Source organism: Crocodylus porosus, unplaced genomic scaffold (assembly GCF_001723895.1).
Source record: "Crocodylus porosus isolate Cpor-Errol unplaced genomic scaffold, CroPor_comp1, whole genome shotgun sequence".
Lineage (NCBI taxonomy): Eukaryota > Metazoa > Chordata > Crocodylia > Crocodylidae > Crocodylus > Crocodylus porosus.
The window spans coordinates 44,114,550-44,133,483 of NW_017728947.1; the positions used below are offsets into that span (position 1 = coordinate 44,114,550).

At 44.6% G+C, this 18,934-nt stretch overlaps 1 protein-coding gene across 2 annotated transcripts in view; it reads left to right on the forward strand.

The window, feature by feature from the left end:
- Window positions 1–16,151, forward strand: part of SLC39A13 (solute carrier family 39 member 13) — a 28,160-nt gene extending 12,009 nt beyond the window's left edge. For both annotated transcript variants that reach the window (XM_019551860.1, XM_019551861.1), the window contains 9 exons: window positions 1,528–1,817; window positions 2,481–2,594; window positions 4,026–4,147; window positions 5,358–5,510; window positions 10,149–10,238; window positions 10,709–10,759; window positions 11,040–11,172; window positions 11,373–11,472; window positions 12,806–16,151. In XM_019551860.1, coding sequence (XP_019407405.1) covers window positions 1,547–1,817; window positions 2,481–2,594; window positions 4,026–4,147; window positions 5,358–5,510; window positions 10,149–10,238; window positions 10,709–10,759; window positions 11,040–11,172; window positions 11,373–11,472; window positions 12,806–12,881 — 1,110 coding nt within the window. In that variant the 5' untranslated portion in view covers window positions 1,528–1,546 and the 3' untranslated portion in view covers window positions 12,882–16,151. The remainder of the gene's footprint in view (window positions 1–1,527; window positions 1,818–2,480; window positions 2,595–4,025; window positions 4,148–5,357; window positions 5,511–10,148; window positions 10,239–10,708; window positions 10,760–11,039; window positions 11,173–11,372; window positions 11,473–12,805) is intronic.
- The last annotated feature ends 2,783 nt before the right edge of the window (window positions 16,152–18,934 follow it).

An 18,934-nucleotide genomic window follows, 5' to 3' on the forward strand; every position in this document is an offset into this window, starting at 1 on the left:
GCTGCTTCACCGTAGCTTTTTCCACCTTCTGAACAAGAAGATATCCCGCGTACATTCCAGGAACTTGACGGATTGTCTGTCCTGTCGTGCTGTTTTTTTTTTTCCAACCAGTATCTGTGCGGAGTCCTCAGTTACCCCCAGGTCCTGTCCTTTGGATGCCTCCAATATTTTCTCACTAAAGGCCACCTCCTCCACCACCACCTCCTGAATAGGTCGTCTGCCATAAATCACTTCCATTTTATCATTTGTGTTTTTTTCCCTCTTATCTTTACCCAGAGTCATTCAGCCAACCTGTCTCTCCTCTTCTAGAAGTTCAGAGCAAATGTGTACATCCTGTCACTGCAAGTTCAGGGTTTCTAGTCTAGACTGGCATGTTTGTAGTGAGTCTTGCAGGGAATGCTGGTAGTGACAGTAGGTTGTGGTTTTAGTTGTGTGTACTGTAATAACTTTGTGCTGAAGGCAATTGTTCAACATAAAGCTCTGTCCATAGTGTTTGCCCTGGCTGGATTTTTTCCCATCGCGCAGCAGAGGGCTGTCTTTTGTGCCTCTTATATACTGATATTCTCTAACTTGATTTCTGTCTTTGGGAACCGGGGTTTTCCATAGTAGTTATGAGGCGGTTCAGAAACGCATCTCCCAAGAATTATTATGATTCCTTGTCTCAAGGATTGCAGTTGGGAGATCATTTGTGCCTTCAACAGAGGGATCAAAAATAGGGGGTAAGAGTTATGGCAATAGTTTGCACCCTTTTATGAGGAGTTAACTCCTCCTTTTATGAGGAGTTTGCATCCAGTGCATGGAGAAGAGTGCCTTGTGTAGTGTAGTGCTCCAACAGGCTATTGCAACTGTTGTTTCCCAAACTTACTTGAAGTGCTTCTGTTAAAGGTGAATAGCAGGTGGTTTTAAGAAAAATGCTTCAACTGCCCAATCTGAGTGAAACCTGCCCCAGTGCTTCCTTGTAGTTTGAGCAATAGACACCCTTTGTGCAAGGATGCTGTTCTGGCACCACTTCTTCCAGTAATCTGGCAGTTGTGCAGCAGCAGATCTCCACTGGGGAGTTGGTTTTCTAGTCCCATTTGATGTCATGTAAAGTGTAGGTGAGGCCTCTGCTCCAGCATGGCATCACTCAGTTCCCTTTGTAATATTTTGTCTTGATAGCATTTATACACATGGCCCTTCTTGAAATCATCCAGCAGTGCAAATCGTTGTCTGTGAATTGGCTGTGAGCATCCTAGGCTCTGTGGATCTGGATGCTGAGGAACAAGGCAGGGAGTTAGCTTTTTTACCCAGGGAGAGCACACCCAGGACCAAATGGGCAGGTAAAGGGTTTCCCAGTCCACTGGTGTCATGATCAAGCCTGCAAACTGAAAGGAGACAGGAAATAAGGAAAATGTGGGCCCTTTGTGATAAGGGGAATAATTGTGGAACCAAAGCTACCCAAGAAAATAAACAGGTTGGAGGATGGGAGGACTTGAAGTGGACTCTTGCACCATGTCTTAGATTTCGACTGTTCCTTTTTCCTTGTAGAGATTGAGACAGCTCCACGATGACAGGGAAACGGCTTCTGCCTCGTGGGATCCGTGCCTTGTTTCTGCTCAGCATGGCCTGTGAAGCCCATCAGCCCACAGGGAGCCACGCTGTCTCCAGTGCCAATCCACTGTGTGAGAAGGAGGTTGAGTCCTGGGGAAACCTGTTCAGTGGAGAGCGACTGGATGCCTGGATCTGTTCTCTGATTGGCTCGGTCATGGTGGGGCTGAGTGGGGTTCTCCCTTTGCTGGTAATTCCCCTTGAGACAGGAGTCACTCTGAGATCAGAAGGTAAACCTCCTCTTTGATGCCTCCCACCCCAAATGTTAAGGCAGGCTGCTTACAGACATAAAGAACAAAACAAAACAGTGCTTTACTTTCAGCTCAGCGCACCCCCTCACCAAGCACAGTGCATTCCCAAATGAGGTATCGTATTAGTTTGACTCAGCTTGTCAGCATCTGTATAGGTCACGTGCTTTGGCGGGGCTTTTTGGCACTTCTAATAGATAATTTAATCAGTTTTAGACAAACGTGCCAAAAGGCCCTGCTGAAGTGCTTGATCTATACAGATGCTGGGGAGCTGGGTGAAAGCAATGCGCTTCTTCTGGTAAAGTGCCGTTTTGTTTTAGTTTCTACCCCACCCCCTCCAAACGCCTGTTGGCAGCCACACTGACCAGTGGGTGTGGTGGTCTTATGCCTGACATGGGAATTGGGATCTTCTTTGTGCCCTACACATGCTGCCTGCTTAAATGCAGGCAAATCCACTCCTGTTAAAAGACCAATTCCTATAATTTGGGTTCTTGGTCTTCTGTTGGAGAGCTTATGTACTCCAGTCTGGATACTGGAGACAAGTTTGCTTGCACACAGCCTCACTGTTTTTTCCCCTTGGGACCTGGCAGACCATGTTTGATCATCAGGCTGGGCTCTGAGTGGCTTTTTCTGTTTGTCTTCCAGCGGGATCCTGTCGCTTGAAGCAGCTGTTAAGTTTTGCAATTGGTGGACTACTGGGAAACGTGTTCCTGCACATGCTCCCAGAGGCCTGGGCCTACACCTGCAGTGCCACAGCAGGTAACACTATGGTTGCACAAGTTCCTGATGGCCTAGAGCCTGTCCTGAGCACTGACTGCCCTGGGGCTTTTGTGAATCATTTTTCCAAAGAGGTCCCCAGAGGATGCCGGGGGACTTGGGCCTTTTTCCCTGTTTCTGCTCTTGGGGTCCCTTCAGCAAAGGCTCTTGACTGAAACTCACTTCTGTGCTACATCATTCCTTGGCCTAACAGTACTCAGATCTTTGCTTAACGGATAGCATTGGGGACTGACTTTCTTTAGAGTGTGTGCGCAGTGGGGAGGGAAGCAGAAGGTGCAGCTACCTAACCCCCAGTACACCAGCTGCCCCAGATGGGGTGGATCTGGCCTGGCTTGAGCTAGAGCTTGAGAAGCAACTGATACAGCCTTCACCATTTCCAGTAACAGTTTCCTAAAGAGCCCATGGAAATATATGGTGATTATGTCTTAGGCAAACAAGGGTCATGAGAGGCCGAGTGCTGACTGGACCTTATAAATAGCTGCTCAGTTAAGAAAGGAACGCCCTCTGACTCATTTGAAACAGTTCTGCAAGGAGCTCAGATCTCAGCATTACCTGTCCCAGGATTGATCTTATGCTTATCTGTGTCCAATCCTGGTGGGAATCGAGGAATCATTTCCCTGATGAGAATGTAGGGAATACAGAGATGACCTGAGCTTCCCAGAATCTGTTCCCACCTAAGCAGTAGGAATTAAAAAATATAGTCTGCAAAGCTCTTCTGCTTAAATGTTTCTTTCTCTTTCTCACTGCCCTGGTGCTTTGGCCCCTGTGACTGCACCTTTCTGCCTAAGCATGTTAATTCTTCTTTTAGTCCTGTCCCTAGGTTTTAAGCGTCCAGGTTTGAATACTCCACACATCTAGGCTTCTGGCATACCACAGTCTTTGCCCCTGCAGCCAGGCTGATTGGAGAATAATAGCAGAGGTTCACCCCTAATTAGAAGGAACATTTTATGGGTAATAATTTGCTCGGGTGTGGCAGGATGTTGAAGACAAGTCTCTGGTTCAGCTTCCTGAGGCACAAACTTTCCTGTTTTGGCTTGCTCAGGCAGACTCATCTGTAGGATTTGTGCTGACACAAACATCCCTGTAACCTTTGGTGGGAGACTCCACTTTTGGTCAGCTTCACACAGGTTGCTGTGGAGCTGGACACAAGGGAAAAATCTATAGCATGATGGGAGATGGGCAGGACACCACTGCTGAGTTTTGGGGTACTGAGGACTGTGGTTGTAGAGGGCATTCTTGAGTTGGGGATGAGCACTGAGGCACTGCTCCGTGTTTCTCATAGGGCCAAAGGAAATGTCCTTGCCCCATGTTCTTGTCTCAGGCTTCTCGGTCACAAACTGAGCTGCCTTGGGTGCAGGGGCATTCCCCGTTTGCCACCGTGAGGTGCCCTGAGAGGTTTTCTTTGTTTTCTAGGAGAAGGACAGAGCTTCCATCAGCAAAAGCTTTTAGGTCTCTGGGTGATCATTGGCTTTCTGACCTTCCTGGTGCTGGAGAAGATATTTCCAGAGAACAATGAGCAAGATCAGCTCAGCACAGTGGTGAGTGTATGACAAAGTGGGGAGAAGACATTAATTCTGGAAGAAGTGGGATAGGAAATGACTCCTCCTTCGTTTGAGGTTTGGTGTGTTCACTCCAGGGTGATAGAGTTCTTCATTTTAGCATAGTTTTCTGCTTCCAGTAGTTAGGCTCCTGACTGCTAGGCCTCCTTCCTCTTTCAGGTCCAGCTGGGTTTCTGCTCTGACAAGTTTTAGAGCTCTATTTCATGAATACCTATTCATGCCCCTTGCTGAGCCCATGGCTTAAAGGTGGGCTCTTCCCTTCTTTCTGAGTAGAATTTCTTTCTGCTTCCCTGTGTTTGGGGGGATATTATTTTGGCCTGTATGGTTGGCAGATCTCATACCAGAAAGATCTTTTAATTGGCCAGTTGATACGATTTAGTAGATCAGACAGGAGTTGCCCAGTAACAAAGGGGCAATTGGTCATTGTTTCTACACATGCTGTGGTCTGTCTCCTACATACTTCTGTTTTTAACATTGAAAAATAAATGCAACTTTTGATTCCTGGTCCAGTGCACTTTAGCAAACTTTGCTGCTCCAGAAACATTTGAACTGGCCTTGGAATATTTCTAGGCTGAACCCCAGCTGGCTGCTGATATTACACATTAAAATTGTCATTTAGATTATCATCTCACTTCCCCAAGGACACATCAATTTTTGCCAGAATTTTTATTCACCTCATATACTGAATAGCTGGACCAACCCTATGCATCAGCACAGTCCAGCATGTGGGGGATGTTATCCAGCCTGTGGGACTCCTTAGGTCCAGAAGTTTAATGGCATGGTAGTGGTGGCAGCTTTAATTGCCATGGTGCTGTGCTCTGCTATGGTAGTAAATCATGCCACTGCTCACCTGCTGCCAAATTTCCAGACCTGTGGAGAGCCCTGGCAGGTGGATGACACAGTTCCATGGGCTGTAGGGTAAGTACCTCTGGTTCACATGGGTTTGTGCGGTGTGCTCAGATTTTCAGTACACTAATCCAAATTCAGTAATTTTGCATAAAACCACCCTGATATTTTTTTCATGTCTCAAGGTTGTGATCAGCAGGCCTTGGGGCTGAAGGGTATTGGGATTATGCTTTGGGGTAGAAGGATTAAGAGTAAAAGGAAATTTCTTCTGTCCTATCTGCATGCTTGGTCTGTGGCGTAAGAGGGAAGTAGCATAACAGTTGCTTCTCTCCTGACTCAGGACAGTGATTCCAGAGCACCAGCCAAAAGGGTTCCAAATGGAAGCAGCTTTTCTCCGCAGAAGGCAACAAGCACAGTCCAAAGAACAGGAACAGGTGTGACTCAGTGTAATGGTTCCTCTCACCAGTCTCACCCACCTGACAGAAAAATCAAGGTAAATGGCCAGCTGGCAAAGCCCATACTGCAGCAAAAAGGGTACACAGTGTCTTCCATGTGCTCCTAAGTGAAGCTGCCTTTGTTTTTAAAAGGAGAGGGGCTTGAAATTCAGTCAGGCAGTGGAGGCTGCTACATTTCTTGGTAGCTAAACAACCTGGTCTAGTGGATTGTGGAAAAAGCCACTTATTCTTTTTAAAATGTTCTTTTTATTGGTGATTTGCAAAGTAGTTTATTCAAATCTGAAATCTCCAAGCACCTGGAGCAGATTGGACACCTTTTTCCCCTAAAATGTTATATGTGAAACTACATCAAAGACCCCAAAAATGATGCTTTTGAAAGTCAGGAAGTACCATTATGTCTTCACAACCTGAGTCCCACCCCTTCTGCATATGCAAAACCACACTTAGACTTGCACGCCTCACCCAGACTTGCATTACTGCACAAGTTCAGGAGCCCTCAAGATTTGCTACCTACATGGCTAACTCCTACTTAATCCTTCTTGAAATCCAAATTGATATGGGAAATGCCTAAGCTCCTGAGTCTTAAGGCATGGACACAGCACACACTTAGTGACATTTGCTATCAGCCTACATTCAGTTCATTATAAAATATAGCTGGTGGCTGTGCCTACTTCTTGTCCAGTAGCCTGATGATTAGAGCATTTGCCCAGCGAGCAGGGCAATACTGTGGGCAATACTGATCTCTAGACCCTCATCATTCTGAAGGAACACAAACCCACATTTTCCTCCTCCTAGGACTGTGACATAAACCCCAGGCTATGCACTAGGCTGGGTGAGGACACCTTTCTGTTTAAGGTAGACCACTGGGTAGTCAAGAGTGCAAGTTTCATGGGGCCAGAAGGAGAGCAACCAGGAGAGAGTGTAACCGTAGCCTAGTAATGGCACTGCCCTAAAAGAGGAGAGTCTAGGGTTACAGTCCTTGCTGCCAGGGAAATTTCTTTGTTTTCATGAATGACTGTTTCATGCAAAACGTATGAGTGGTCTTGGCAGCAGGGAACAAAACCCAGGAATCCCCCCCTCTCAGGGCAATGCCTTCCTCACTGACTGATGTTCATGCTCCCTCTTTTGACCCTATGAATTTTTTACTCTAGCTGCTGCCAAAAAAAAACACCTCACCCTCCTTAGAAGTCATATAGATGCGTCTTTTGCACCCAAATAAAATAATAGGGGATCCATAAGGGCTTATGACTTTTTTTGCAGTATCTTTGTTCATTACAGAAACATCAGAGCTTTTCTGTTTCTCCCCCAGCTCAGGGATTCCTACTGACTTGCAGCAGTATATTCCTTTGCATAGCAACATTTGTCCTGCATTGTGAGCAGAAATTCTCTCCCTAGCTGTGCAGTTCACAAGTTTAGAGAACATCATGTTGTTTGTTCTCAGAATGTAAATGGCACAGGTTTATAACTGCCAAATCAAAACCAAGTTTTCTACGAGGGTCCAAGGTTTTGCTTCTTGTCTATGAGAGCTTTCACTCAAGCCACGGACAGAAAAGGTCATGGCATTTTAATCATGAAGTGTGTGTTTTCTCTACTCTTGTACTTGAGCAGGCTGAAGCATTTTTGTTTAAACTTAAATAAATTATTGTTACCATCCTTTGAGCAAAGCCCAATCCTGGAAAATCTCAGTGTGAAGAGAAATTTCAGTTAGCTACACGTGACTGGAAACAGCGGGTAGGAATGAAAACAGAAAGCAATTTGCAATCAAATCTAGGGATGTTGCTGCTCCCACTCTTAAAGAAATACCCACAAAGAAATTGTTCTGTTTTTTGTTTCCTTTTGATGTCTGTATTTCCCCCCTAAATTTCATGTTGTTGTTTTTTTCTTTTTTGCATATAGTTAGTTAGGGTTGATTCTACTTTTATCCAGTAACTATTTACATTTTTACATTAGTGCTTATGTGAAGTGAGATGGCAAAAACAATTCTGTATATTAACCCTGCTTTCACTTGTTCATAACTTTTCAAAGCATTCCTCTTATGCTAAGATTTATGCTTCATCCAAACACAATTTTAGTGGCAAGTTTCAGCAAAATCCCTTTAGCTTGCTCGACTTCTACTAATCCCTTAAAACAGATTATCTTTTAAACTTCTCCTATAATTAACTTTTAAACTTGTCCTGTTAATTTCCTACCCTTTATTTTCATACTTAGTTGTGAGTATACTTGATGTTTGAATCATTTGAAAATCACAAAGTAACATTGAGGCAGTAGATAATGCCTCTAATTAGAAGTTTACACTTTAAGAGATGAATAGTCTGGGGTAAAAAACACCACTATGAGAACAGGTATCAGAAGCTACTTGCTGTTCCAGACATAGTAAAGCTGGAGAAAAACTGAGGAAACACTCAAGCCATCTCCTAGAAATAAATCCGTGCCTGTCTGGCCTGGTGAAAGTCAATAAACAACTTCACCTACTTCTAACAGGAATGATTGGGGCCTCCTTCAGAGGTATACAAGCCTGCCAACCCACATGAAAAGTATAGCTGTCTGCTTGATACTTAGGAAACCATGTCAGCCTCCCATTCCTAAGAAAAATCTTGAAACTCAGTGCAACTGCTGGACATCACCAAACAGCCTCAATGCGTAGCAGCTAGACTACCTGATCAAAACCTTCTAAACACACAGGCCTTACTGCCTTATGGCAAAATGAGCAGATCATACCTCAGTGTTCAGGCTACTCAACCTCTGCAGCATCCAACAGTTGACCCCAATTTACTGTTGACTTGTATACATAACATAATTGGAGTTAGCTTGACCGTGTCTTCAGCCAGCTCAGAGTAGTGATGGAAAACTACTCCACTTCTCTCAGTTTCCACCAGCAGAGTTCTACAGGGATCTGTCTTCTCTCTCTTCATAAATTAAATTTACAAGACCACTTTGGACAGGTAGTGAGATACCACCTCTTCACTGCTCGCAGACACTTACCTGTATGGCTCCACATGTAGAAATAAACTAACTATTGCAAGGGTGTCCCAATGGCCATGGGAGGTCAGCTGCTAGGCTGTGAGTAGCAGGCTCATGGCTCACCTTCTACCTCCTTCAGCTGCTGGCTTGGACAAGAAACTAGTCACTGGTCCACATAGTGATCTGACCCTTCCAAACCGGCTTGTGCTAACTCACTCTTATCTAAAAGCAGAAGCAAAACAGTGGCTGTAACTTGTATTAAATTTTAGCTGTCAGTATTGACAGTCTGTGCTCTGGTTCCTCCACGAACTCCTGTACTGATCCTGCGGCCACTCAAAACCATTAGTGGGTCAGGACCCTGTTATACCAATGACTGCATATCCATTTCACCAAAGCTGCTGTACTCCTTTACGATTATGCAGCTGATAATGTACATGAAAACAAGAGAGGCTGAGCTCTCAAGAAATGAACCTTCTGAAATAGGTTTGATAGATCTGGAATCTTGGTCGCTTTTAAGAAAGCTTTCCCATCTCTCTAGGTGGTCTCCTGTACTTTATTTAAGCCAAAATGAGTGATGCCTCAAGCAGAGTTTTCTATTATGTGGATGAAAAGATGACTTTATGAAGCCCCTTAGGAACCTTGTTCTGTAGCACTAATCAATCAGTATAACACTTGAACAAAAACTACAGATACAGGCATCATACTAAAAAAGAGAGGCATTTGCATGTGTTTATCAGGTTATGTGAATAAGCACCAGCCAACTCTAAAGGATGGACAAATGAACAATTAAGAGTTTAAAAGGGGTTGGATCTTTCTGTGGAGCAGCTGACATGAGGTAACTGTCAATAGGCATGTCTTAACCCATGGTAAATGAAAGCTAAACCAGGGCAATTTTGCTCTTGCTGAAACAGGATTAAGTATCAGTGGTTTAGCTTTCACTCTGCAGGGTAAGAGTGGGCAAATGGACTTGTTACCATGGAGCAGCTGATGCACGGTAAATCCTCAGTTCCCTTTAACATACCATAATGTGTCTGTTTGTCCATACCCTTAGAGGAGGTGTGAAAGGACTGTAGGGGTTTGTTTTTAAGCCACAGAAAAATAACTTCAACCATGTTGGATTTGCCACACTATGCTTCTCATCTTTTGCATGGGAGGTACTTGACAGTTTAATATATAACTGTATATTTGATGAGCAAAGAGGCTTGGCTTATATTGACAGACAAGGTTCTTTGGGTAAATGTGATATCTTTTATTAGACCAACTAAATAGTTGGAAAAAAATGCTCTTCACAAGCTTTCAGGCACACACACCTTTCCTCAAGTGTAAGGAGAGTCTGCTGGTGTTTGTTAGCTCTCCTGCTTTGGTTTATATTGTAACCCAGCAGCCACCTCTAAATTAGTGTTTGTTGCCTGAAATCTCTGATTGCATTATTATCATATTTAGTACTGCACTCTTAATTCCATTTTCATTCTTTAGCAAGCCTCTCTTCCTCCCCCTTTCTCTGTCTCTGGAGCTATTTCCACTTCTGATGTCACCTTCCTGTTTTAAAGCTAAATGTGACACCACACAGTCAGACTGGAGCACAGATGCAGGGTTCAAGCCACTGACCAGTGGTGCCTTGCTGCTACCATGTTTCATCTGTCCCAGAGTGTCTAATCTGGGCTGGACCTCATTCTGTTCTATCATTTACCAATTTCTCTGACTTCTCCTTGCAGATCAGTGGGTACCTCAACCTACTGGCCAATACCATTGATAACTTTACACATGGCCTGGCGGTGGCAGCTGGCTTTCTGGTTAGCAGAAAGGTAAGATTCCTACAACTACCTACCTGCTGACTTAGAGATTTGGGGGGGTCTTTTATCATGTGCACCCAATACCTTTGCAGAAAGGGGCTCAGCGAGCCACCCCCCTTATCTGCATCTACTAAGAATTTGGTTTACTGGTGAACCCAACAAGGAACAAGCCTTCTCTGGCCTTCAGGATATGCCTGTTCTTTGTTGGGTTCACCAGTAAACCAAATTCTTAGTAGATGCAGATAAGGGGGATGGCTTGCTGAGCCCTTCCAGACCAGGAGATTCTGGTCACCTATACTAGGAAGCAGGAAATGGTTATCTTATACACCCCTATGCTCATATACCCCTATCCTTAATCTAGGGCAGCCATAGTCAGTACAGTAAGGGGGGGAGAGAGGTTTTGAGCAGGCACCTGTTGCCTGTTCTCTTAACCCCACTAAATAGAAAATCACATTCAAGCCAACTTATTTTATCTCCTACAGGTTGGGGTTCTAACCACCATGGCAATCCTCCTGCATGAAATACCACATGAGGTGAGAGGGTTCTTTAACCTACTATCAGGGTAGAGTTACAGGGGTGCTCTGTTTATGGCAGGAAGTTTGAGTCTTGTCTGGAGCAGGCAGCAGTGCTCCATATCCAGGAAGAAGGCTGGGAGAAGTTCTCTGCTTTCCATCCATCGTCTTGGTCCTCGGAGGAGCTGTTACCTTTTGGTACTGGCTCTAACCTGTTATGTTTCCCCTCTTGAACTCTCTTTCTTCCTGGTGTTGGCTTTTGTGCTTGGGATCAATAACCACTTACTCTGGGTTCTCTTAGGTAGGAGATTTTGCCATCCTGCTCCGGGCTGGGTTTGACCGCTGGAGTGCAGCCAAGATGCAGCTTTCCACAGCTTTGGGAGGAATTCTAGGGGCCTGCTTTGCAATCTGTGTTCAGTTACCTAAAGGAGCAGGTAAGTGTTACTGGGGCTGTAGGGGGAGCACTTAGATCATGTCCCTTTGTTGCCTTTCTGGCAGACAAAGTTTTTTTGGGTAGCTGTATATCTTTTATTAGACCAACTGAACAGTTGGAAAAATGTCTTGTTGCCTTTCTGGTTTTTTTATCTTCCTTTCACATTATTATTATTAATAACAATTTCCACTGTCTGTGCAGGAGAAACCGTAGCTTGGATTCTCCCATTCACCTCTGGGGGATTTCTGTATATTGCCTTGGTGAATGTCGTGCCTGATCTCCTGGAGGAAGAGAATCCTTGGTAAGTGCTCCAACAGAGATACAGAAGAGAACAAGCTAATAAACCTCCCTGGACTCCACACTTCTGTTCCTGGGAGCATGTGAGTGCTCTTCCTAAATCCTGCGAGCATATGAGATGGTACCTAGACAGACTACTGTGCCAGCTGCTCAGTTTATGTTCCAGAAGATTTGCAAGTTGATACTGGACACACCAATTGAAAGTTACTTCAGCCTATCCCCATTGTAACATGCTGGCTTCTACATGCTTTGAGATAGCCTGCATGCGTGACTGGATTAGGATCCTAGAGTTTAAATGAAACAGCAGTGTAAGGCTCCATCGAAGCTGTTGCCTATCCCTTGCCCTCTGGGTGTTCACTCCTCCCTTTCTTCTTTCCAGTGCATTGCTTTAATGTTTATCATCATTTGGTAGGAAATTGGTATTGACAAGGGGAGGTGGGTCCCACATCAGGTGGTGCTTGGTTCCAGATGGGTTCTAACTGCCCAAACTCTGTGATCTGTATTGATTTATTTTCAGGGTAAGGAGTACAAACACAGGCAGGACAATCCCCATATGTAGACATGTGTACCTATCTTTCAATACATGCTGGACTATCCACAATATTTTCAGTGCTTGGGTAATGCAGCAATAGTTATCATATATATTCATCCTTCATATAAGTGAGTGCAGCTCTCCTTGGCTTCCCTACAAGAAGAAATAATTTTTCAGCAGATGAATTTGTCACAGGCTTTCAATGGAGAACACTGAAACACATGGCAGAACAGGTGTATGTGCTTCCTTGTTACTCTTTTACTCGCTCCCACTACTAGCCTTTCCATTTCCAGTTATGTTTTAAACCACTTAGAACTTCCCATTGCAGGGAGCTAGGAACTATTCTCTGTCAGAGAGACTACAGGCTAGTGTGACTTCAGAATTCCCATTTTCTACTACAACATTTTCCTTCCCATTCAGTATGCTCCCTTGATTTTACAACCCCATCCACACTTGCTTTTCTGAAATCCAATCTGTTTATATTACTATATTCACTGGCAAACCCATTACTGTTGTTATTGGTACTGAACTTTCACAGTGATCACTGTACTGGAAAGCATTCTTGCTGCTTCCAGTATTCAGCTGTGCCACCTGTTGGACTTATTTCTCAGCCCCCTCACTGCATTGCAAAAGGAAGTGTTGTAGACATCTTCTGCTCTCCTAAAGTTGGTCATCTTGTCCTTGTCCAATTCAGTGATGAATCTGGAGGAGCAAAGAGTATAGGAGACGCAACTCTAAAGCCTCTGAGCTAATGCAGACTTGTACTGGTGTCTGACCCACTCTAACTCTGTTGTTTCTTCCCCAGGAACTCCCTGCAGCAAGTCCTTCTCCTGTGTGCAGGCATTATGGTCATTGTGTTGCTCTCAGTTACTATAGAATGACCTCTGCTCAGACCTTATGGCACTTCCCAGAACTGCTGCATTGACTCTGAGCTGTTACAAAGCAATAAGGAACACTATTGTAACTTCCTGTATGTCCATGTGTGGATCTGGCTGCTAGCATGAGAGGCAGGTGACAAAGGAGTCATTAGACATGCTGAACTCCATCCCCTGGCTCTTTTATTTGTGCTCCATTAACATCCCACAAGCTGAGACTTACAAAGTCGTCATTCTTTGGAGCAGAAGACTTCGAGGAGCAAAAATGAACTAAACAACTACTCCAAGGGGAATGGAGTTTTTCATTCTGGAGTAAAAACGTGATGGAACTGTACTTCCCAGGATCCTGCATAAAGATCCCCATAGCTGGTGAAGAGGCAGGGTCTATCTGTCACCTCAGACTTTGGGAGAGAATAAATGTCCCAAAGCAGCTGCAAACCACCAGCTTTCACCACTGCAACCCTTCTAGCAGGAGCAAAGGTGCTATCAAAACCCCTGAGATGCAGAGGAGCGGAGAACAGCCATCTCCCTCACTTACCAATAGAGAATACTGTTGTTTATAAGACAGTGTCAGCCTTGGCAATCCACTTCTCTGGCTTCATCTACCATAGTTTGATGTCACAGTTGGGTCAGATACTGGGGCAGTTGGGATGAAGTTGGGGTAGTCATGCTCAGCATGGAAGTCTGTTTGCCTCAGCCTTAACCCCTCCAGCAGTTCAATACAGCTTGGGTTCTTATTTGGAAAAAGGCAAATAAATACTTCTGGTCATCCCAAGCAGTCAGTTCAGCTATATCTGGGGAGAGAGTCACTTAGTAACTGCTGGCCACCTAAATCCTCTCCTCAGCTGTATGTATAGTGTGAACAAGGTCTGTGCTCTAATCTCTGTGAGAAGAGAGAGAAAAGAGAACATGCTGACCATACATAAAGAAAAAGATAAAGCAGAGAAAATTGTCTGTACACACAGTGAAGAGAAACAAAAGGGTTAAAAAAATGAAAAATTAATCTGAAATCACTGTTAGCTAGCTGGAATGAAGAAAGAAATGAGAGGCTGACAGCATCATGCCTGTAACAGGAATTTTGTTCCATGGTGTTTATTCAATTTGATGGTCATTAAAATAGGCAAGTGAAATTTAACCTGAAAATTCCTAATTTTGACTTGTGGGGGTGACCAGCTCCAACACCCATCTGTGTTTTCTGAACGCACAGTATCCCTTAGGCCTTGTCTACATAAGAAAATTGTACTGATTTTAACAAAACCTGGTTTTAACCAATAACTAATATAATCTTTGTTACAGGTATGAATTGAGTACCCATGGCTAGAGGTATAAAGCTGTCTCAAACTAGTCACTCCCAAAGGGTGTGCTGCAGCCTGCTAATGTGCTGCAACAGCAGTGAAAGTGTGATACAAGAAATGAGCTGGATCAGGCCCCAGCTGTGCTGGCCCATGGATCAGTGAGTGAAGTGTGTTGCCAATTTTAATCCAGGAAAAAAGTGTGCCCCAGGTGTCAGAAATGTGGTAAACACTACTCTAAACAGAGTTTATTAAAATCAGTACAACATACGGCTCTATACAGGGCCTTACTGAAAGTGCTGTTTCCTGTTACACTTCAGTATGCCTAATGCTCCTAAAGAGGTGAGTCTGAACCAGAGTAACAGGCTAGGCCTAAAGTGCTGCCAAGAGCAGGTGCCCTCTATTCCTTTAGAACAGGGATGTCAAAGATACGCATCACAAGCTGGATGTGGCCCATGGAACCATACGATCTGGACCGTGGGTCTCGGGCTGAGCCTGTGTGCCGCATATGGTTTGTGTTGGCCCCAGCCACGTGCTACACAGTGTTCAAGGCTGCCACTATCGGCCTGTAGAGCTGGCATCATCAGTGCTTCATGCAGCACTAGCCTGGCCTGGAGCATATGCTGCATGCAGTGCCTGTGCTGGACCAGCTTTGCAGGATGGCTTTGAAGCCGATCTGAATCAGGCCCACAAATGTCCTGTGCATTGGCTGCTGGTCCTACGCTCCTCATCCGTTGGCTGCTGGTCCTACACTCCTCATCCAGCTAACGGGGCTGGATGAATTTGACATCCCTGCTTTAGAACATGGGTGTCAATCTCACCCCTCTTCATAGGCTGGATCCAGATGCAGTGGTAGAGCAAATGGCAGCAGTGTGGTAAGGACTGGCCTTGGTACAGGAAGCACTACGACCATTGTTACAAACATGAATTTCCAACAGGACTCTCCATGCCCCTGATTTTGGCACAAGTCCCTGCCCCAAATTCCTGATCCCTCTGGCCACTGCTTACCCAACAACATGGCTCCATGGGTTGGATCTGGCCCATGGGCAGTAAGTTTGACACCACTGTTTTACAGCTCTTGAACTTTGATCTTTTCCATGGTAGCTTCCAGGCTACCTTCTGGAGAGAGCCTGAGCTGCTGCTGCTTGTAGTTCCCTCCATACAGGGACCATTAAAATATCTTCAGCTTTTCTTTAACCCACCTTGTATCATGAACCAGATGTACTGCAGCCATGAGAGAGGCTATTTCAGTGCAGCTTTCATGTACAGTTGAAAGCTGCCTTTCCATGACAGCTGCTGTCTACATCCTCCAGCTGTCATATGCTCCAGTCCAGCATCCATCTCTCTCTTTCCAAGCAGCTGTGATGATTAATAGTTCTTAGGTACTCAGTTCTGTTGCTCTGTGGCTGTTTTCCTGGGACTTGGAGCTAAACCAAGCCCTTGGTGTGGAAGTTGAAGAAACATGTCTGTACAGTGATATGCCCAACATTATCCAATACGTTTTGTTAAAAATCATGATGGCATCCAAGTCAAGTGCATTGCAAGATGAGTACCCAGGGTTTGGTGCTAGTATACTGGTGCTGGGTTTGGCTTAGAATGCAAGCCTCAGTGCAAATTCAGTATTCAGGAATGCAAAGTGGGTGACACTGAAGCATTAATCTCTGAGCTGTTTCTATTGGCTGGCAGCCCAGGCCTGGTCTCTGTCTACAGGTCTTGGGAAGCTGCACCCGCTGGGTTAGCCCAGGGCTCTGGGAGGGGCTGATTAGCTATTCCGCTGCAGGCAGCACCAGCTCTCAGCCTGAAGGGTAGGTGCTGTGGCAAGGGACAAATAGCTACTCTGCCATGTTTGTCACTTTTGGAAATGCAGAGAGAATCCTATTTTCTAGCTTTATTTTTCCAGCTGCTCTTATGCATTTTCCCATTTGTCTGTATTGATCTGATCTGCATGGAGACAATAGAGATGAAATAAATCATTTTGAGTATGTCTGTGGTTTTGATAAGCAACTTTTTCATTTTCATTTTACTCCCTGCGGATCACAGACAAAACCCCTGCCATTATCCATCCTCTTCATAGGCCCTTGTCGTGCTATCTAATCCTGAAGCCTTCGCTTCTGAAAGCTTAAGTCTCAACCCATTATTATGCCTGCTGTTATAACATGTACAGGGATCAGCAGGGATGTGGTCTTATCACTGTTGTCTTACAATATGTATAGTCTGTCATGCATCTGCAGAGTGCATAAGAAGAATTTTTTCAACCCAGGCAGCACATATATGACAACCCACGGTCTAAGTTATGTGATATCCAAAGTTTACTAGGAAACTTAGTAAAAATCTCATGGGAAGATTTTTTTCTATTCTCCAAATAAGGACAGATCAGACTGGGTAAGATGTGGTGCCCTAAAAGGTAAGATCCTTCTTAAAGTGTTATCAAGTGATAAGAGCATATGTTGTTACATACTTGACATAAAACCCTGAAGAACAAAGATAGGAAAGGTTATTACAGGTGTTGATCGATGTTGGCTGTACGTTTGTTGGGTTAGGACAAGGCTGTCCAAGTTCTTTCAAGCCAGGGGCTACAGCAGCAGGGGCCACAGCACCTTTCACCTCCCCAGTTGCTAGGTCCCTCTGCACTACATGGGCAGGCAGTCTTCTCAGCTACTGCAGCACACAGGTGGGCAGGCAGCCTCTACCTCTCAACTGCTGCACCAGGCAGGTGGGTGGCCCAAGTGAAAGCAGGAAAAAGGGAAGCCTGGAGACCTCAACAGCAGCAGAAGGAGCCTTGGGGCTACAGCTAGGATCCCTTGTAGGCCACCAATTGGACAGCCCTGTTTTTAGGAAATGTCAGATTTCTTGACTTCTGTGGAGTTTAGAGAGGATTGCTGGGATAATTCCAATTCATGGATCATCCATTTAATCTTTAGAAATGTTGCATAATTACAGATGTAACTAAGTTTCTGATATGACTTGTGCATGAATATTTCTTACTGTCTAAGAGAGATTCCCTTTATGACTCTAAATCATTAATCAGAGAGCACATCTGCGCAAGAAAACCCAGCCATTGCAGAGCCCTTGTTAAATTGTGGTTAAACCATGACCACAGCTGTCACAGAGTTCCCAGATGCAGCTAGGTCTTTTATATGATGGTGAAGAGGAACAGCTGTCTTCTGAGCAGGTTCACTGTGTGTAATATGGCTATGTAGACTGATTGCTGGTTGAGAGGCTGCAAGAACTAAGGAGGAAAAGATAATTCTGTCTGTATCAGGTCTAGCATAAGCAGGACAATTTCAGAGACAGCATGCCTCAATCTTCCACTGTGGTGGCATTTTCACTTGGTTCATGACCTCCATCCTAACCTGAGCCCAGCCACTGTAACTGAATTTCAGTGAGCCTTGGAACCTCTGGTTTGAGAACTGCTGTTCTAGGACATGTATGGTTCTGTTCCTGAGAGTAGATTTCTATTGTGAGGATGTATAAGACCACTTTTTAAAAAATCCAACTAATCAAGTATTGTCCAGAAAATGGTTAAACAGATGTTTCAAGCCTATAATTTTGATTTGTAAAAGCAATGTCCTAAAAACTGACTTCAGGGAGCAATCAGACTGCAGCTAGAGCAGTGAGATGCAACCTTTTTTGGACTTGAGGCACCCCTCTAACTTTTGTGAATTGAGTGGCACCCAAATAAAAAAAAATGAATTTGTATATTACAGTACTTATGTCCTTACAGAGGGGCAGGGCAGTATGGGTGCCAGATCATCTAGGCATGGACAAGCCTGAGCCAAGATAATCTGCTTAATTTATCTGCCTGCCTCTTCACACCTTCCCTATCTCCTAACGCTTTATAGGCACCCTTCATCTGCTAGCACCCCAGTTAAGAATAATTGAACTAGAGGAATAAGTCCTATGAAACAGCCAGGAGCAGAAGGGATGTTTTTGCCTCTGGACATGTATTTAACTAGTGACTCAGATGTAGCCTACATTTGACTGCATAAAATAGATTGGTATTTTCTGCTTTTTCAGCCTCATTTCCCATACGGTGGTGGGTGAGAAAGCACTATAAACAAATGCAGCTGCTGCTTTATGTATCTTGTTGATAGATATAAATCAGGCTTAAGCCATTGCTTCTTGCAGTGCTAGTCTGCCCCCTTAAGACATGACTATGTATGCCAGGCAAGTCACTAGCCCTCCAGAAAGATGTGGGGGGAACTTAACTGAGGCGTCTGTCCTGAGCCACAAGTATTCCTCCTGAGGCTTTGCAAAATCAGGGCGAATGTCCAGGCCCCACTGACTCCTTGCAGCTTCCAGGACAGAAACTTTGAACTCTGCTTCTATCAGCCTGGGTAGCCCTATAAAGTGGGGATTTTCTGGGAATTAGCTCCCAAGTCTGTAGTGCAGTGTAATGCAGGATTTGATGAAGGAGGGAGAAGTCTCTGTTAGAAAAAACCCCCAAATGAACTACTGGATGCTGTTCAAAGAATGTCTCTGGGACACTTGTCAAAAAAGCATGTGGTCTTGTCAGTCTCTGGTGGGTTGAGCCAAGCCACCTAGGGGGCATGGATCAGCTCTTCCAGTCCCTCAGTTCTCTGTGATAGGCAATACAAAACAATACAACTATTGGTTTCAAAATGATACCTTTTATTAGACCAACTGAAAATTGGCAAGAAAATTGTCCTTTTCAGCAAGCTTTTGGTATCAAAATCCCTTCATCAGGCTCTGGGAAAAGTATAGATGGGACAAGATGGTAAACAGTCCCCATAGGTAGGAAATAAA